The sequence below is a fragment of the Aspergillus brasiliensis genome (genome assembly GCF_001889945.1).
Source record: "Aspergillus brasiliensis CBS 101740 unplaced genomic scaffold ASPBRscaffold_15, whole genome shotgun sequence".
In the NCBI taxonomy this organism is placed as follows: domain Eukaryota; kingdom Fungi; phylum Ascomycota; class Eurotiomycetes; order Eurotiales; family Aspergillaceae; genus Aspergillus; species Aspergillus brasiliensis.
The window spans coordinates 420,413-441,025 of NW_027137456.1; the positions used below are offsets into that span (position 1 = coordinate 420,413).

Consider the following 20,613-nt stretch of genomic DNA (forward strand, 5'->3'; position numbering starts at 1 on the left):
GCTTTTTGGCTGGACTTTCGTCTTTGGTGATGATGAATTTCCCGAGATACGGCGGACAAATGATGCCCCAGATTTGTAGAGATTTGCACTGCACCAGGCTTCCCAGCATCTCCCCAGCAACGATGCCGGAGTGCGGTTGCGACTTGTTATCCTTGCGCTTGTCTCAATGTGCGATGGAACCAGCGAATGTAGCTGCATCCAAGGAATGTTCCTAATGAAAAACAAACGCGCCATCTTCTGGTCTAGCGTGTGAACTGGAGTTTTGACAATTTTTGCGTCTTTCCCTAGATTGGTTATTGGAGTACAATGAGTAAAATAGATCTTCCCCAAGTGCTAACTATACCTGCTCATTTGGTTGACTGTACTCCGTACTCCGTAGCCAATATGACGGCCCTGGGAAGGCTATTTCATTCCCACCTTTACCGGGTTTGCCGTCATCATACGGGATTGAATAAATGACACATGCTGCTAATCGACTCACTAGTATAAGATTATGTCATATATCATGGGTTGTGGACGGGATTTGACTCCTTCTCTGATATTGGTTGTAAGTTCGGTCCGAAGAGGCATTGAGAAAAGTCTCTCCATCATACAGTAAGCCATGTGTGAAACTGACGTATCAGATCACCCTCCCAAATATCACATTACTACTATGCATATGCCAAATCGACCTGCAAAACATGGATTAGTTGTTTAAGTTATCACCATCTCCAAGTCCTTCATAGTTCCAATGAAGCACCTTCTAGATAGTAACTCTTTTAAATAGGCAGACGAAGACTTGGAGCTGACACTCTGCCTCCGCTATCGGTCAGATAGACCATTTCGCCACACCCGGTGGTCGTATGTGCTTGACGATGAACGTTACCACTTAATTCGATAGATGTATGAAAGATCCAGGCATTCCTGGGTCTCACAATCAAGATCGTTATGCAAAAAGAAAGAGAAAAATCGGACAATCTGTATACTGGACACAAACCAGCAATTACAGGCTTAGGGCAGATTGGGCATCACTTGAAATAGTCGTATCCGCATGATCCCTGCTCTCCGTGTGGCTGTGTGCAACACTGCCTCTGACACTTCATCCTTCCGTCAGGTTTGTCCTTCAGATAAAATTCTGCCTCCGTTTCATCTCCTTGACATCTATATCCATCTGACCCGGGGTCAAATTTCGCAAACAAATCTAGACTACGATATTGAGACCCCTATATTAGCCATGAGCTTTGGTTTCGGCGTGGGTGACTTTCTTGCCATAATCCAGCTTGCCAACAAGATACGGAAAGAATTCGTGGAAGCCCCCGCGCAATTTAAAGATCTCTCGGACGAGTATGCTTGCTATATCTTCTTCTAAATTTAGGTGAAGACGCTGCGCTAATGATTGTCACAGAGTCCGAAATCTCTCTATTGTGGTGCAGGATCTTGAGGTTGAACTGTCTGGAAAGGAGCTAGACAGGGCACAGGAGGCCGAGTTGCGCAATATCGTACAAAACTGCCGCGGCTTACTCAACGACATTCAGAAGCTTGTTGGTCAATACAGTGAGCTGAAACATGACTACCACGGCAGCAAAGTAATAAGAGCATGGAAACGTCTGCGATGGGAACCCACTGATGCGCAATATCTTCGGACCCGCATCGGTAGCCAAGTTTCATTATTGAACGCTTTTAATGGCCGGGTTCTTCGTAGCAATGTTTCTAGGCTAATAGATTATCAAGAGAGACAGGAGCAAGAGAGAATTCTAGACTGGTTGTCACCAGTGAACTACGCATCTAAACAGAGTGAACTAACTAGAAGACGACAACCGGATTCGGGGCATTGGTTCTTGCAGTCATCACAGCTTCAGACATGGCTGACGATGCCCGAACAGACTCTCTTTTGCTATGGCATTCCCGGGGCTGGAAAAACAATGTTGACGTCGGCTTTGATCGAAGAGCTTGAATCTCGATACGGAATCGATGCTACCGTTGGCATTGCTTATATTTATTGTTCTTACCAAACTAGGAAAGAGTGTCTTATGGAGGATATCATCGCGAACTTGATCAAACAGTTCTTACAGGACAGAGGTTCCCTACCTGGTCATGTGAGAGAGCTGTACAATAAGAACCAGCCAAGGGGAATACGGCCGACTTTTAGAGAGTTGTTGCTGGTATTGCAAATTGTCTGTTTTGAGTATGCACAGATATACATAGTGATTGACGGGCTGGATGAGCTTCGCTTAGCTACTTATTCGCTCGACTTACTGCTTGACGAACTGCTCGCTTTTCAAGAAGCACGTGGTTTGAATATACTGGTCACTACTAGATTGATCCCAGAGATTGCAGCCAAATTTCAGCACAAGCCAGCCATCGAGATCCGAGCAAATGAAGAAGATGTGACGGCATATCTCAGAAGCAGCATTCCAAAGTTACCATCATTTGTGTTACGAAACCCAGAACTTCAGAATGAAATCGTTTCTTGGATTGCTAAGATCACTGATGGAATGTAAGTAAGTGTACTTCGTTCACTCTTAATTTGTCTGACATTGTGTTAGGTTTCTTCTTGCCGATTTGTATCTTAATTCACTGGTTGGGAAAACATCACCCAAAGCCATACGCTTGGCTCTGAAGGACATCTCTCTGAAAGCCAAAACATACGATGCGGCATACGACAACGTCATGGAACGCATCCAAGGACAGCCTACAGACAAGAGAGATATGGCCATGCATATCTTGTCATGGATCACATGTGCGCAACGATCAATCACCGCGGTAGAGCTACAACATGCACTCGCTGTCGAGGTCGATGAGACTTATTTCGATGAAGACAACATGCCAGACTTGAATGACATGTTCACTGTCTGCGCAGGGCTAGTTGTCCAGGACCCATTGAATAATATTATCCGGTTCGCCCATCACACATCTTATGAATATTTCAATCAGACTAAGAACAGATGGTTCCCTAATGCACACTGCAACATTGCGAGAACATGTGTGACGTACCTGTCATATGACGCCTTTGGATCAGGGCCTTGTCTGACCGATGTGGATTTTGAAAGGCGACTAACCCAATTCCCGCTTTACTCTTATGCAGCGACCAACTGGGGTCACCATGCTCGTGAAAAGCTTTCTGACGAACGATTGGCATCGGAATTCCTCATTAGCCCAGCTAAACTAAACGCCAGCGTGCAAGCTCTCTTTGCACGAAACACGGTGGAGGGGTCACGCAGGTATAGCCAAGTATACCCTCTTCATCTCACAGCGCTACATCTTGCGGCCATTTTTGGTCTGAATGATGTATCGTTGAAGTTAATTAACCTCGGCTGTGAGGTGAATGTGGCAGACTCGCTTGGAAGGACGCCATTATCATGGGCCGCTATCGAAGGGTATGATATGTTAGTCACGACTCTACTTCGCAGCGGAGCGGATCCTTGTCATAAAGATGGTGATGGTCGAACACCATTATCGTTGGCCGTGATTGATGATCACTTAGCAGTGGTCGATAATCTACTTCAGCAAGGTGCCGATCCTAATACTCAAGATGTATATGGTCACACGCCGCTTTCGTTGGCTGCATCGACAGGCCGTGAGCAGTCTGCTAGACGCTTATTAGCGACAGGTGTTGATCCTAACTCCACGGACACAATGGGACGTACGCCGTTGTCATGGGCCGCATCTGGGGACCATGTGGGGTGTACTGACATCCTGCTAAGAAATGGTGCTGTATTGGAAACCAGGGACGTCTATGCAAACACTCCTTTATCATGGGCAACAGTAAATGGTTGCCATGGAGCGGTTCAACTTCTTCTAGACAGAGGTGCAAATGCAAGTTCGCAGTATTTCAGCGACTTAGCTCCTGGGACAATGGCGTATGAAAGCGGCCATGACACAACCGTCAAACTCTTTGCCGAGCCCATCTCTCCTCGATTTGGGGAACGAGGAGCGGAGCCTGCAACGTTCACGTGCTGTTTATGCAGCATGAAGCCAAACGATCGCCTTTCGCTTCCTCGTCGTGTATTTGGCAAAGATGTGTTTAAGGCTCATATGTTCCAGGCGCATTTTACAAGAAGCACGTATCGCTGTCCAGACTGTTCGGGGTCATATCCTAGACGCGATAAGATTCGCGGACACTTAAAGCTCCAGCACCGGAAAACGGCAAATCGGTCGGACGTCGACAAGTGCAAGGTCGAAAAGCCTCCTCCTCGGGCATGTCCAGTTTGCCAAAAAGTTATACACTCTTGGGAAGAGCTGGAAGCATGTATTAGAGTCCATTGTGGTCTTTGAGCCTGTTGTTGTGGTTTTGACTTTTTCATACGTAGTAATGATCAAGGTTTAGCTATCAGAACACGAGTTGTGCAACATCCCACTGTGCACCACGACTACAGCTCATTTTCGCAACCCCAGTAAATCATAACTATATGCCAACATAAGCACTAAGGATAGGGGCTAGCGTAGACACGCCAACACCGAGGATGGCTCACATTGGAGGAGCCTGTATGGGTCTAGGCAAGAATGAAACAAAGAAATGACCACACCAACAGCCCTGTGGAATCCCTGTCCCTGCTGCACAAGCATCAGAACAGATGACTTCGTGACTTGGCGAGGGGGGTTTACTCCCCTCCTGAAACGTTCCTTGGACAAGATATAAAAAGGTGTCCCCTCTTCGAGCTGGCATCTCCTCCGTTAGCTTCAAACCTGCAAAGTCACTGCTGTCCAAACATCCTTCGATCGAAAAGATGACCGAGCCTATCACCGTCTGGTTGACCCGTAAGTCATCCGCAGTCTATCCATCACGCATTAACCTGTCTTTCTGATGCTACCATGGCTAATGCTCCTTGCTAATATGTTGGTTAGCCTCTGGACCGAACTCTTGGAAGGTCAGTACAGCCATATGACAGCATTTCATTGATAACTGACACCAGATTCCACTCAGGTCATTACTATCCTGGAGGAACTACAGGTTCCATACACTATCCATTCTTTCAAGTTCGATGATGTGAAGAAACCCCCCTTCATCGAAATCAACCCCAACGGTCGAGTCCCGGGTAGGTAACTCGTTGCTTAGCTTTTCCCCTGTGCCATGGATTTGTTGGTCCCCCTAGACAGTTCACCAGCTGACTGACACGGGCAGCCATCGTCGACCCCAACACCAACCTAACTCTGTGGGAGTCGGGCGCTATCATCCAGTACATGGAGGAAGTGTACGACACTGACAAGAAGCTCACCTACGACTCGCTGAATGAGAGGCATCTTCTTAACCAGTACTTGCACTTTCAGATGAGCGGACAAGGCCCATACTTCGGACAGTGCGGATGGTCTGTTGCCCCTACTTGCCCCGTCATATATTATCAGCACAGCTAACCAAAGTTGATCTGTCCCGACATCCAGGTTCAACGTCCTACACCCTGAAAAGCTCCCTTCCGCCATTGATCGCTACGTCAAAGAGGTCCATCGCGTGTTGGGTGTCCTGAATACCATTCTCGAAGGCAAAGAATGGCTTGTTGGGGACAAATGTACATTTGCCGACCTCGCATTTCTCCCCTGGAATACTCGTCTTGGTATGGCCCTGCTTACCCCGGCTGGGGAGGATCCCTTGGCGCCATATCCGAATGTGCAGGCGTGGCAGAAGCGCATGGAAAGCAGGCCCTCATGGCAAAAGGCCATGGAGATTCGGTCGAAGTTCATGGATGAGCAGGGACTGCAGTCGAATGGCATTCCGAAGGGTATCGACAATTTCAAAGATTACCAGGAGTACATTGCCAATGCTGGTGAACAGAATTAGTGCTAGCTGTCATGTTAAGATAACTACAGTCTGGGAGAGGTGGGGTCAGTTCCTTCGCCGAGGGTATCCTAGAGGAATTGAACATTGATTTGCTTTACTTAATATTTTCATCGGTTTCATGTGTAGTTGCAGATAGCCTACCCCCTAATGTCGATTATCATATTGCCCATGTTTGACTCCAGATAATTCTCAGCTGCCACACGATCCGATTAACGTGTAGGCTGTCTGCCCAGTGTCCTATCCTGGGCCGCAGAGTTCAGCCTCACAGAGCTGTCAGACTCTGTCCCCGTCTCCGGGTGTGATCGACGATAAGTAGCTCCCATGGGAGATTGAGCCAATTGAAATATGGGCTATTGTTGGCTCCAAGTTTTCGACGATACATTTATTTGGGGTGCTGAGCTGCTCGGAAGGTCGTGCCGTCCAATAAGTAGGGCGAGCTAGGCTAAGCACTAACGCACGACCGGGCTTTCAGTCACACTTGACAGGGTGTACTTCGAATAGAATACCCTGGCAGATGTGACCAACAGATTGAGGTTGTTGGTGAATATGGATTTTGGGGGTAGATCGTCCTCGGCTATGGAGAGAGGCGCCGATCACAAGAAGACATATTGTTGGGACAGTGGCCTCGCTGGCGACCCAACAATTGTCCAACTTGCACACGGCGCGACCCATGAGAATCCAACTTGATTTTATCAATCCTAGGTAGTGGGGAATGGCAACTTCCATGAGTGCTAGGCACCAGAGCAGAGTACATTGTCAATCGAGGTAAAGTCACAGGTAGAATCTCACCTCGCTCCATTTTCATTTAGATCGCATCCATCTGACGGATATCTCACAACCCACATGCGGGGTGTGGGGTCTCCTTTGACATGTCATATGGATATTCTGAAGGCACATTCATCCCTGAACAGCACCATGGAGATTCAGCGTGCCAACCAACCTCCATCAACCACGATCGCCTCCCCACTAACATAATTACTAGCCTGGCTAGCCAGAAAAACTGCTACCCCTTTCAAATCTTCCGGCTTTCCCAATCTGCCAGCGGGAATCCGCGTCATGATAGAGTCACGGTAGTCCGCATGTCCTGACTCCGTCAGGGTATCCGCGGTCATATCGGTTTCGATGTACCTAAGGAGCAGAGTCAGTGTCGCTGAAGATAAAATCCAGGCTGAGAACGCATGTTTGAACACATACCCTGGGGCAATGGCATTCACATTAATCCCCTTGCCCGCCCATTCATTGCTGAACGCACGGGTCAACTGCAGCAAGCCCCCCTTGCTTCCCGCATAGCCCGAAACGTTGATACCGCCCTGGAAGCTGCCCACACTGGCCACGTTGATGATTTTCCCGCGCTGGCCCTGCGAAATCCAATGACTCGCGATATCTCGACAGAGGATGAATGGGGCGGTCAAGTTGGTCTGCATTATTGCTTCATAGTGGTGTGTGGCATAGTCCTCTGCTGGACTGTGGTGCTGGATTCCTGCGCAGTTGACGAGAATGTCGATTGAGTGAGAAGCGACAACTTGGCTTATCAGTCCTTCAACTTGTCCCCGGTCGGCAAGATCGCACTGGACTACCTGACAGCGCCTACCAAGCCGTTCTACGGCCGGTTGGGTGTCGGAGACGTTTGTCGAGCGCTGGACTAGGACTATGTCTGCGCCGTGCTCGGCTAGTCCGAGGGCAATGGCCTGGCCGATGCCTCGGGTGCCGCCGGTAATTAGAGCAGTCTTTCCGGACAAGGAGAAGAGGGACATTTTCTGTAGATGATTGCGAATGGACACTGAACAAGCTAGGATGTCGGGAAGGGGGAGGCGAGATAGTTATATTATGATTATGAATTCATTCTTAGTTGTGTCACTGTGGTGTCACCTCAAATGACAGGAGTCTCCACTGGTCGGACATGTAACAAAAGATCGTTGCCATAAAACCTAGTTACGATTCCGGGGCTGTGTAACTACCGCGGCTGGTTAATCTGAATGTCAGCGCTGGTGTCATATCGAGTGCTTTGAATGACGTCCCATATATGTACAAATGTAGCAATTCCCTCCTATAGTATACAATAAATGCGTTGTGACATGTCAGATGTCTTCAATAATAACCAATTTCTGGGTAGTTAAAGCCACGTAGCTCATCCTATAAGCTAAGTTCCCGCGACGAGTAACGCAGCACTGACCTCTCGGCGGAAATATATATACCCCAATGACGACAACGTCCAAATATCCATGTGCTTTACTACTGACCGCGAATATATAGGCATTACGCTCTTGCCATATTATTACTATCAACTGCCTCAGACTGATTTATGTCCTATCTCATGTTTGTCGTTTGTGATACTATGGGCTCTGAGGCTCAGACATATCAGGTCTCTGCGAAAGAAGGGAGCCTCAATCTGAAGGCCCATCAAGTTTTATTAGGCTGCCACGGATGCGTTTCCCTATTCTGAGCCCTTGCTGGTCTAGACAGGTCGACGCTGCGCCCTGCAGGCGAGCAATCCCCTTGATAAACACGCAGCGACAGACTGCACAATTTTACATATGAGAGGTAAACGGCGCTGTATTCATACAAAAGAATCTCAAAATGAACGATACAAATACAATGGACCACAGCATTTTCTTTATCCCTTCCACATCCATCCCCCCATTCACAATAGAGCTTGTCCATGACTTGCTTCAAGGTGGTTCGGATGCTGAAGAAAGTGCGCCTCTTGACGAGATTCAAATATCATGGCATTGGTCGACATAAGACTTGAAGTGTTCCGGAAAGTCAACCTTCCACAGTTGATCGCTGTTCAGGTATTCGGCGACCTTCTCGCACCTGTCGTTCGAAATATAGGGAAGCAATGGGGGCACCTCTTTGAGAACGGCAGTCCTTGCGTTGCTGTTGACGCAATCCAAGAAAGGCTGTACCTTTTCTTCGACGTCGCAAATGTTCAGACCCTGGGATTCCTTCTGGCACTTGGAGACGACCGTTTTGTATAGGTTGTCAATGGATTGGGCAAATGCCTTCTGTCCCTTTTTATCCTTTATGCCTGTGTGGGCAACACCATCTTCTACTAATGCGGTGAGAATCTCGTCCTTCACATCGCTGTTCCATTGGTCGACGGTTGGTGCGCAACCGGCATGACAGGCGTTCAACTGAACATTTTGGATGAAATGTCCGGGGATTTTGCTAATGGAGTCGACAGCATCGAAGCACGATGTCACGATGGCGAGGGTGGGAGTGAAACTGAGACAAGCAGCAGCTGCGATGTTCACTGCGTTGAACTTCATAGTGACCGAGTTGGGGAGGATTGCTGGTGTTGTGACGGTGATATGCTAAGTTTGTCCGATCTTGAAAGATGTTGAGCACTCAGTTACTGGGAGGCTCCCAATGCCTTTAAAAAAGGATCCTCGACGAGTAACATTCTTTTCATCATTCTTCCTGCTCAGGGACAGAGCCTGTCGGAGTGATGATTCTCAGTCGTTCGAAGGGAGCATTCCGATTTTTAGCGATCGGTATCCCAAGATGTCTAAAGGCACATTAACCAAGAACAGTGGTCAGATGTAAGATCTGGTGTCGAACAACTTGAAGTAGATGACATTCATTGCTCAGACAAAGTATGTACAGAACTTTTGCAAAGTAGTGGATCAAACTGAGAACTCATCCATAAGTCCCGAGTTAGATCATGACACACTGCTTGGGGCTTTAGCCCAGCACTCTTCTTCGGCATGGCAAGGACTTGTTTTCCTCCCAACAGGGTGAGGGATCACTTTCTCCTTTTCTCCTCAGAATGTAGACCATAGCTGCAACGGTCCCACGTGAAAACACGCGTGTTTCTGCAGTGCTTTGGCTTTGACTATCTACTCATGCAGCTCTTTGTTGTCTTTATTTCCTTTGCGGTGCGATTATCGAACTGATATTGATCGACTGGTTGGGAAACTTCGTGTCGTGCTGCATTGCTTCGAGTGTTCACCGCTTTGAGCAACCCATTCAGTTTTGTCTTCAGGCAGTTTCAGGGCTGGCTATGCTACGCAATTTTCGAACTGGGATTCTCACCCTGCAGAAGTAAAAAGTATGAAGACATCCCTACGGATGCAAGGAGGTGCACGATGAGTGATCTCCGCACATAGTATAGGTTGGCATGCAAGGGATGACATAGTAATGTACAATCTTTCCTTTGCTGGTTTGTTTGTTGAAGGTTTAAAGTTTTCTTGGACCTCAACAGAAAGCGGATCTTAAGACAGCTTGACCCCTTGGCATTTGTTAAAACGAAGCAGATGGATGCCGGGGCGGAAAATGAGGAGCTGAGCTGCTACATCTGCACACCTTGTCGTACATGACAATAGACAGTCTCCAATGCGAACGTCAATATTCCAATCTCGAATAGCCATTACTGGATTGTTTTCTTCCACTCACCAATACGAAATGTTGTTGTTATTTTATAATATCACGCGATGCTAATAGATACCAGACCTAATGTTAAATTGGCCAATATACATTCTACGAGAGTCACTCCATTTCGAGGATGTTGCCTTAAAAAGCATGAAGTGTTAGAAAATTGAAGTTGCCCTCTGCAACCCTACTCACAGCACGAGTAAGTGTGATAGCTCCTGCATCATGCCAGGGTTCGCTGGCATTCTGAGCACGCATGTGCAATCGCCCACCTTGCCGTCCCTGCCGCCCTTAACTGAGATATGGCCAGTTTAATCTCCGGGTGTTTTTACTGAGTCTAGGAGAGTTGGCTGGGGCAGTTGAGTTCGAAGACAAAACATAGCAAACATAGCAATTGACAATTGTCCCGTGGTCGGACCGTTGATTAGTGCTCGTAGCCAGAATGCCATTTCTCTTCTTATCTTCATAATTGGTTAGAGGCTGATGTGTAGTACATGGCCATTTAGTGGTGGGAGTAGATTAAGCAATCAGAACCTCGAAAGAAGAAGAAGCAGACAAGGGAAAAGCATAAAGGCCCAGACCAAAGTCCAATGTAATTTGTTGCAGTCAAGATCGTTCCTTTCCTGATTTCTGCTGACCGCTACTTCACCTGAGGATGTTGCGTTTGACAATCCCGCATACGTACATGACCTCGAGTATCATTATGTTCGTTGAGTCGTACGGACACTGACTGTCAGTGGTCGCACTTAATATGAAGTGTGCAACCCACAGTCATTGAAATAGGTACCATTCTTGATTCTCTTCGGTGGAAAGCGCATCCGTTTTTCTTCTACTAGTGTCACCCTACCTCTTGTACCATAACGAACTCATCAAAATCAGTCTGGAAACGCCTCGATTTACGTTAGAAAGCAACAATTGGCAAGCAGAGAGATTGAACATCGAAATATGGAAAGTCTGAATTTTAACGGGTCGCCAAATGCCGTTCTCTCATATTGTAATGACGACCATGGCGCGGTACAATTAGAGAGCTACAGCGACTGCGAACCCGTTCCATTCCCGATTGCGATTGTTGGCATGTCAATGAGGCTTCCCGGTGGTATCAATGGTGAAAAGGAGCTATGGGACCTGTTGATCAACAAGCGCGATGGGCGTTGCATAGTCCCTGAGAACCGTTACAAGATTGAATCATTCTACGATGAGACGCGTCCCGGTGCGATTCGAACCAAGCATGGCTACTTCCTTCAGCAAGACATATCGCGGGTTGATGCCGGATTCTTCGGTATGAGCAAGCTAGAAGCCGGGAAACTCGACCCACAACAACGGATATTGCTTGAGGTTGTGTGGGAATGCCTGGAAAATGGGGGGCAACTCCCATCTCAGTGCCGTGGTAAAGACATCGGATGTTATGTTGGAGTGTTCGGGGAGGACTGGTTGGATTTGATGAGCAAGGACACCCAGGCCATCGATCGATTCAGGGTCGTCAGCGCAGCGGATTTTGCTCTTGCGAACCGCGTATCCTACGAGTATGATCTGCGGGGTCCGAGTATCACATTTCGCACTGGTTGTTCAGCGGCCCTTGTAGGTCTGCACGATGCATGTCAAGCACTCTACATGGGCGAATGTTCCTCGGCGTTGGTGGCTGGTACGAACTTAATTATCACACCAACAACGACGAACGCCGTGTCGGAGACAATGGCATTGTCCCCGGATGGAATTTCCAAGACTTTCGATGCTTCAGCAGATGGCTACGGAAGGGGAGAAGCCGTGAATGCAATATACATCAAGCCTTTACATGCCTGCCTGAGAGACGGCGATCCCGTTCGCGCCGTCATACGATCTACAGCTGTCAACTGCGACGGCAAGACACCGAGCATAACAACCCCAGGCTCGCAAGCACAGGAAGCACTTATCAGAAAAGCGTATCGAAAAGCAAGAATATCCGACCTAAGTGAGACGGCATTCTTCGAATGCCACGGGACGGGCACAATCGCTGGGGATACAGCTGAAACGTCAGTTATTGCCAAGGTGTTTGGTGAGAAGGGCATACATATTGGAGCGGTAAGTTTGGAGCTAGACATAATTATCAAGCTTAAAGGGATCCGTCTTCTGATACGTATTAGGTGAAACCCAACTTGGGTCACTCAGAAGGCGCATCAGGGATTACCAGCGTCATCAAGAGCGTGCTCGCGCTGGAGCACAGGGTTCTTCCTCCGAATATACATTTCAACACACCAAATCCTAATAGTAAGATATTGCCCTGTCGGACCCTCCACTCTCCATTGCTCACCCGACTCTCTAGTCCCGTTCAAAGAAGCAAAATTGCAGGTCCCAGTGGAGCCAACACCTTGGCCCGCAGGTAGATGTGAACGCATCAGCGTCAATTCGTTCGGTATTGGAGGTACCAACGCTCATGTATGTATCCAACCACTCGGCAGGATTACGAACTTTCAAGGTACTTCAAGAACATATGCTGATAACTCAAGGTTGTTTTGGATTCTGCACTCTCTGTGGGCGGAGGAGGCTTTCAATCCAGGTCTGCATCCGATAAGAAACCAGGTCCACCACACCTTCTGCTGGCCTCCGCCAAGTCTGCAACATCACTAGATTGCAACATCAAATCAATCGGCGATTATCTGTCTGAAACCCCATCTGCCGCAGCAGACCTTGCCTATACGCTGGCATTCAAACGAGAACACATGCAACATCGAGCCTTTGCCATCGTGGAGAAAGATGGTACGATCACCACATTCGAGAAAGGGCGTGCACTTAACCCGGAGGTTTGCTTCGTGTTCACCGGACAAGGAGCACAGTGGCCAGGTATGGGACGAGAAATGCTCATGAGCTCTGAGAGGTTCCGGATGGCCATACGAGGGTTAGACAAGGATCTGCAGCAACTGGAAACCCCACCGGATTGGAGTATCGAAGGCAAGCTCGGATTCCTTCCTTGAGATGAGCACGATTTTAACAATACATAGGGGAGCTAATGCATACCGACGACAAAAGCCGATTTCAAGAAGCTAGATTCGCACAACCCCTTTGTACTGCCATCCAGATAGCGCTTGTGGATTATCTGCGGGAGCTCAGGGTCGTACCTTCCACTGTGGTAGGACATTCAAGTGGCGAAATCGCTGCGGCTTATGCTTCTGGTGCTATCTCCGCTTCAACTGCCATCAGGATCGCGTATTTCCGTGGCCTGGCTATGGAGTCCGCAAAGGCAAATGGCGCCATGGCAGCAGTCGGGCTCGGACGTGCGGATGTTCAGCAATACCTCAGGAATGGGGTAGTTCTAGCATGCGAGAACAGCCCGGAAAGCGTGACCATCTCCGGCGACGAGCAAGCGGTAGAGGACGTAGTGAAAGACATACAGGCACAGGGCGAGGTGTTCTGCCGGCGTCTTGCAGTTAATGTGGCATACCACTCACACCATATGCAGCAGGTGGGACAACTATTCGAATCCTTACTTTCTGAGATTTCTTTCAATAAATCCATGACTCCACTGATCTCCACGGTGACAAACGAAACCATCTCTGATCCATGGGCTCTGACTCCTTCATATTGGAGGAAGAATGTGGAGAGTCCAGTCCTATTCAATACGGCACTCAACAAGATATTGAATGACGGTGAGAAAGCAATCGCGTTGGTTGAGATAGGACCGCACTCGGTGCTCTCTGGGCCCCTGCGACAAATCATCTCTGGCGCAAATTCCAAGCGAAGCTGCTCATACACCCCAACCTTCATTCGGAACGCAGACCAATCGAGGTGCTTGCTGAGTACGGCTGGCCAGTTACACACCCAGGGTATTTCCCTCAACCTATCGTTGTTAGTCCGTCCTGCAGCAACCTTGACAGACCTTGCTCCATATTCGTGGGATCATAGCGAATCATTCTGGAGTGAGACCCGCCTAACGAGGGACTGGAGGCTTCGGTCGGCTCCTCACCACGAACTGCTAGGAAGTCGAGCTCTGGAATCGAGCGACTTGGAACCTGTATGGCGAAATATGCTACAAGCGGAGAATGTGCCATGGCTCTTGGAACATAAGATAGGGGGAGAGGTCGTCTTTCCAGGGGCCGGATACGTGGCTATGGTTGGGGAGGCTATGCGTCAGATCTCCCAGGTGCCCGAATATTCGGTGAAAAACATGTTTATGCGCGCTGCATTAGTTCTAAAAGAGGCAAACCTGCAGCACGTTGAGATCATCACGAGCCTTCGACCGGTGAGACTGACTGACAGTCTAGACTCCCGGTGGTACGATTTTACAATCACTGCATATAACGAAGGCGAGTGGAAGAAACATTGCGTCGGGCAGGTCCGAGCAGAGCCAGATGGTTATAATCACGAAGAAGGCCCAGTATCTCCATACTCACGCAAGGTCCTGGCCAAAGAATGGTATGATGCTTTGGAGAGGCGAGGGCTCGACTACGGTCCCAATTTCCGCGGACTTCGAGATATCACTGCGAGCCCAACGGCCACCGAGGCAGCAGCAACGCTACATGATCCTACGGAGTTGACCGGTAGCCGCTATGCGCTTCATCCTGTCGTGATAGACCAATGCCTCCAACTATTGAGTGTAGCAGGAGCCAAAGGGATCCAGCGCTGCATGACTCAATTATGCATCCCCACCGCGATTGAGAGCCTATACGTCGCACCTGGACGAGGAACGATGTCTTTGAAATCCAGATGCAATACAGCCGGAAACACATTTACCGGGGATTCCCTGTTGCTTGCGGATGAAACGCCTGTGCTGTCTCTAAGGCGCTGCTTCTTTTTTGGAATCAGTGAGTCCGCGATCACCGATGGAAACGGCGCGTCTGCCGGAATGCTGCATTGGAAACCACATATAGACTTTTTCCCACCTGAGACTCTAATCCCACAAATTCCAGCCGACATAGACAGCGGGAGACTGGGAGAACATGTGACGAACCTTTTCATACTGGAGGCATACTACCGGACGAGATCATCTACACCAACAAAAGAGCACCTCAAAAAGTACCACAAATGGTTGGCCTCACAGTTCGAAAGAATAAGGCGTGAGGACCCCAGCTTTGTCCTCGAAATGGGTGACAAGCCTGATTCCGGTGCTGGGAAGCGTATGTTGCAGATCGAAGAGCTAGGCGAAAGCATTACCCACCCTTTGGTCCGCAGTGTGTATACGGCTGCACATGAGGTTTTGTCAAATCTTCACGGTATTATGGATGACAGCATCGACGCTCTAGAGGTTATCAGCGGAAGCGATGCCGTCACTAGTACATATCAGCAGTCCTCTCGTCTATGTCCCGCGGAGAACTTTCTGTCACTGCTCAGCCATTCCCGTCCAACCCTCAAAGTTCTGGAGGTTGGTGCAGGCACTGGCGGTGCCACCTCGGCAGCTCTTGATGCCCTTTTTGATACGACAAAGCACGAGGGTCCTATGTATTCGAGCTACACGTTTACTGACATCTCACCGGGGTTCTTCTCAAAAGCGAAGGAGCATTTTAAAAAGTTTCCCGGGATGATATACGAGACGCTCGACATATCCAAGGATCCTGAAGACCAGGGCTTTACGTTGGGCGACTATAACTTGATCATTGCCTCAAACGTTGTACACGCTACTCCAAGGATTTCGACGACACTACGCAATCTGAATAAGCTGCTAGCTCCGGGAGGTTGGCTTTTCCTCACAGAGCTCTGTCCCACGCTGCCAACGTTAGGTCTCATCATGGGCATCCTCCCAGGCTGGTGGAATGCAGAGGATTCAAGAGAAACGCCAATTGTGCCCGTATCACGTTGGCATGAAGAACTTATGGACGCGGGATTCACTGGTGCGGATGTTGTCCGCTACGACAATGAACCGCCATATAACACCAATGCTTACATCCTGTCACGGCGACCTGAGGCTAAAGCAACGCTCGGTGGAGAGATCAGCTTTCTTCACGGGAACAAGATCCCTACTTTAGCATACACACTTGAACAGACGCTCACAAACCAAGGAGTTAAGGTCAAGTGGTCGACCCTGGACGACCTTCCTTCTTCTTCAACGGACATTATATCGTTCATTGACATGGATGACCCTTTCTTGAGCAACCTTTCCGAGGATGAGTTCTGTGCCTTTAGAAGCTTTCTTACTCGTGTAAAAGGCCACTGTCTCTGGCTGATGCCGCCAGTTCAATTCGGCGGTAAAGATCCAGACCCTCGATCTGGCCTAACGCTGGGATTGATGCGGACGGTACGGAAAGAGATATCCACGAATTTTGCGACACTTGAACTCGACCAGGAGGACCCCGGTGCAGCTGAGAAAATTACCCTCGTTTTTGAACGAATCTGCCAGCAGTCAGGCAAAGATCCGATCTATGAGGACTACGAATTTGTCCTCAAGGATGGAGAAATTCATGTCGGCCGATTCCACTTCGATTTTCTTCATCAAATGATGGCTGTTGATGATGAGTTTGAGCAAAGGTCTTTGGATATTGGATGCTTTGGCATCTTTGATTCTCTTACTTGGGCCCTAGATGGGCGAGTGGGACACCTAGGGGAACACGATATCGAGCTGGATATCCGCTTTATAGGGCTGAATTTCAGGGTAAGAAGCCACGCAAACTATCTTTCCAGATCCTATCTAATAATGGATCTTCTTCTAGGACATCATGATCTCCATGGGACTCATGGGAGAAATTTCCGAACTCGGACATGAAGCGGCCGGTATCGTCCGCAGGGTGGGATCCGGAGTGCAACACATCAAGGTAGGGGACCGAGTCACATTGTTTGGAAAGGGATTGATGGGCACTCGAAAAATAGTTCCTGTGGACTCTTGTCTCGTTGTTCCTGGAGATATGTCCCTCGAAGATGCCGCAGCTGGTCCCTGCATTTTCTCTACCGCATTGTACTCTTTGGTGAAATGTGGAAATGTACAAAAGGGTCAGACGGTTCTGATCCACAGCGCATGTGGTGGAGTTGGTCTGGCATCAATTCAGGTATGCCAGGCAATCGGAGCGGAGATTTTTGCCACCGTTGGAAGTCAGGAGAAAAGAAGACATCTCGTGGAGGAGTACAATATTGCTGAAGACCACATATTCGACTCGAGAAGCATTAGCTTCCACACGGATGTGATGAAGGCGACCGGTAATAGGGGAGTTGATCTCGTTCTAAACTCCCTTTCTGGTGAATTATTGCATGCCTCCTGGAAGTGTGTTGCCCCCATGGGCAAGATGATTGAGCTGGGTAAGCGCGATTTCCTCGGTCATGGTAAGCTGGAAATGGACCTTTTCATGGGAAACCGAACCTTTATCGGCGTCGATCTCCTTCAACTTGGCGAGCAGAGTCCCGAGGTCATTCGAAGCTTAGTGGAGCAGTCCACTCACTCTATACAACAAGGGACGCTCCGCCCTATTCGGCCTGTTACTGTCTTCAAGGCATCCGATATTGCTAAAGCATTCAGATACATGCAGACCGGCAAGCATATGGGCAAGATTGTGGTGGAAATGCCAGGTGATCCATCAGAGCTGAAGGTAACAAAAATGCAGGATAAAGGGGCTCTGTTCCGCCATGATGCTTCCTATTTGTTAGTTGGTGGCCTCGGTGGACTTGGGCGTGCAGTGGCCAGATGGATGGTTGAGAAAGGTGCCCGGCATTTGATATTCATGTCGCGGTCTGGCCTGGAACCAACCAAGGCTCAAGAATTTGTCCAGGATTTGGAGTCTCAGAAGAATTGTCACATTCAGGTAGTTACGGGCGATGTCACTAATATCAGCGATGTCGAAAGAGCTGTATCTACCGCGGTACGACCGGTAGCAGGGATCATGCAGTTGTCCATGGTGCTAAGGGTGAGATTCCCGGTCATACACCATCATTCCAGATTCGCCACTTTTTGCCTTCTAACATCTGTGCTAATATTTCTGTCTAAAGGATCAAACATTAAGTAACATGAGATTTGAAGAGTGGACTGAGGCACTTTCTCCGAAGGTGCAAGGCACGTGGAATATCCATCATGCAACGAAGGACTGCCTTCTGGATTTCTTCGTCCTGATCAGCTCGGTCTCTGGTACCGCTGGACATATAGGACAGGCAAATTACGCCGCTGCTAATACATTTTTGAACGCCTTTGTCACTTATCGCCACTCAAAGGGGCTACCAGCTAGCGTACTCGATCTGGGCTTCATGGGCGATATCGGTTACGTCTCTGAGACGGACCATAAAGTTAGAGAGATGGTGAACTTAAGCTCTTGGGAAGTACTGGAAGAGCCCGATCTCCTCAAAGCCTTGGAAATACAGATACTGCGTGGCGCACCTCACCTTTCCATAGGATTGGGAACAACAAAGCCAGTGTCAGAAACGGAGAATGGCGGCACATTTGGGCAGGATGCTCGCTTCCTGGCGTGGCATAACATGCTAGCGGCTTCGGAGGGGGCGCAAGCTAGTCAGGATAACGAACTCAAAACCTTAGTGAACTCAGTCAAGCGTGATCCGTCTCTTCTGTATGATCCAGCTACTGAGGTCAAGATCACGCTCGAAATCGGTCGAATGGTGGCCTCGAACATGTCTTATCCGGATGACATGCCATATGAGGAGCTCTGTGAGATTGCGATTGACTCTTTGATGACCATTGAGATACGCAGCTGGTTCCGGCGAAATGTCGGCATTGAGGTGTCTCTCTCGCAGATATCCAAGGCAGAGAATGTTAAAGGACTCGGCGCGATTACCATGCAAGTCCTACGCGAAAAGCACCAGTCGGGAGAGCTTGAGTACGCGAAGGGGTCTCTAGTCGGTAACCCCAAAGAATTCGTTGATGAGAGCGTGCTTTATCGGGAGGACTTGGAGTTGGCCAAATCTCTGGAGCCAATATCAGACCACGTCCCGTGCTGGCATTCTGAATCTGAAGGTCGAGTGTTCCTGACAGGATGCACCGGCTTCCTGGGTGCCTTTTTTCTCTCTCTTCTAGCTGCTCACCCGCAAGTGAAGGAAATTGCATGTCTGGTGCGGGCACCAGATGCCTCCGCAGGTTTGACACGTATCAAAGAAACCCTGGAACACTATGAACTTTCGTTGGCGTCCGATTCTAAGATCATCGCAGTACCTGGCGATGTCGCCGATTCAACGCTCGGCCTCGGACAGGAGAAGTTTGAGCATTTCGCTCAGTGGGCTAGTGTTGTTTTCCATCTTGCCGCCCAATGCAACTATATGCCTTCGTACGCGGAGCTTCGCACCGCCAATATACATGGGTTGTTCAACGTTCTTCGCTTCGCCAATACGAAGCGTCTCAAGCCCGTACATTATACATCTAGCATTTCAGCCTGTGGGACGTCTGCATATCTTGAGGGTAGAGAGCTTATCGCCGAGGATGAAAGACCATTCCTCAATACTACGGACTCCAAAAGAAAGCTCGTTGGTTACAGTGAGACTAAGATCGTGGCTGAAAGCATTGCCTGGGATGCCATTGAAAATGGCATGCCAGTAACCATACATCGCCTGCCTGCTATAACCGGCCACAGCAAGACGGGAATCGCCAATTCAGCCGATGGTTTCCAGCATCTGATGACCAACTCCATCCGCATTGGATGTTATCCCTCTGCCCCGTCTGCCCGCTGCCAAATCATCCCAGTCGATTACGCAAGCTCAGCGATCCTGCAAATTGCTTTTGGCAGTACCCAGAGCCATGCCTACAATCTTGTTCTTCCCGATCAATCTCAGACTCCGACATGGAACGAGGTCCTGGAGGTAGTGGCACAATATTCGTCGCCGCCGTTGAAACGGGTGTCCCCGTCGGAGTGGACTGACATGTTGGCAACACATGGGCAACAGCGCCTCAATGTCGCATCGTCGTACTTGCAGGACAGACTTAAGGAATGGTTGGTATACTGGGAGGCGGAGACCATGACGAATACTGTGTATGAGAACACGCACAGTCGTCGTGCCTTGGCCGAGTCGTCGGACATGCCGGAGTTGCCGCCGATGTCTGAGCTGTTGAGGACGTACTTCAAGGTCTGGCACAACGATGTCCAGAACCGGTAGATTGGAGTCAGTGTTGGGTTGACCGTGGGAGGTGGGTCACAATCCGGGAAAATAGTGTGGAACCGAAGGACAAAGTCAATGAAGTATCTACCATGCAGAATGGATATTTGAGTAGGATAGAAAGAACAGATAGCCACATTATTATCGTTACTCTGGCTCACATTTGCTCCAGGCGTCAGCATAGGGACAGGTCCCCGTAAACATTAGCGAAACCTCTATTATTATGTAAAACATGGCAAGCAGCATTTGCCTCAACTCTCTGTATTCATCGGCCGCAGAAGCATTGATACTCAAAGTTTCTACGTCAAATAATAGGGACTTCTAATGACATAACGTCAAAATGTAAAGCGTCGTGTAAATATTCGAGAAAGGTATGGGTCACAATTGGTGACACTAGGTGGACAATAAACATCTAGGGTTCGATCATCATACTGACGTCTCCGGTATCGCTGCGAAGGTTAAGCCAAAGATGTCGCCGTTCCAAGACACGCTGCGACTGCAGCCATTAC

The 20,613-nt window shown here is 48.9% G+C and overlaps 4 protein-coding genes across 4 annotated transcripts; 2 read left to right on the plus strand and 2 right to left on the minus strand.

Moving 5' to 3' along the window:
* The first annotated feature begins 4,667 nt into the window (after positions 1–4,667).
* ASPBRDRAFT_47706 (glutathione S-transferase family protein) lies at positions 4,668–5,879 on the plus strand. The gene is made up of 5 exons (XM_067625916.1): positions 4,668–4,737; positions 4,825–4,847; positions 4,904–5,015; positions 5,102–5,285; positions 5,359–5,879. The coding sequence occupies exons 1-5, from the start codon at positions 4,707–4,709 to the stop codon at positions 5,750–5,752; spliced, it is 744 nt and encodes a 247-aa protein (XP_067474913.1). The 5' UTR covers positions 4,668–4,706; the 3' UTR covers positions 5,753–5,879.
* Positions 5,880–6,390: 511 nt separating this feature from the next.
* ASPBRDRAFT_47707 (uncharacterized protein) lies at positions 6,391–7,536 on the minus strand. Its single transcript, XM_067625917.1, has 2 exons — positions 6,947–7,536; positions 6,391–6,880 (listed from the first exon to the last, which is right to left on the minus strand). The coding sequence occupies exons 1-2, from the start codon at positions 7,504–7,506 to the stop codon at positions 6,676–6,678; spliced, it is 765 nt and encodes a 254-aa protein (XP_067474914.1). The 5' UTR covers positions 7,507–7,536; the 3' UTR covers positions 6,391–6,675.
* A 525-nt stretch (positions 7,537–8,061) lies between these two features.
* Positions 8,062–9,181, minus strand: ASPBRDRAFT_47709 (uncharacterized protein). Its single transcript, XM_067625918.1, has one exon. It carries the CDS (start codon positions 9,019–9,021, stop codon positions 8,467–8,469), a length of 555 nt encoding a protein of 184 aa, XP_067474915.1. The 5' UTR covers positions 9,022–9,181; the 3' UTR covers positions 8,062–8,466.
* Positions 9,182–10,829: 1,648 nt separating this feature from the next.
* ASPBRDRAFT_161220 (uncharacterized protein) lies at positions 10,830–20,261 on the plus strand. Its single transcript, XM_067619488.1, has 7 exons — positions 10,830–12,181; positions 12,244–12,367; positions 12,423–12,535; positions 12,607–13,048; positions 13,099–16,679; positions 16,738–17,919; positions 18,002–20,261. Exons 1-7 carry the CDS (start codon positions 11,069–11,071, stop codon positions 20,102–20,104), a joined length of 8,658 nt encoding a protein of 2,885 aa, XP_067474916.1. The 5' UTR covers positions 10,830–11,068; the 3' UTR covers positions 20,105–20,261.
* The last annotated feature ends 352 nt before the right edge of the window (positions 20,262–20,613 follow it).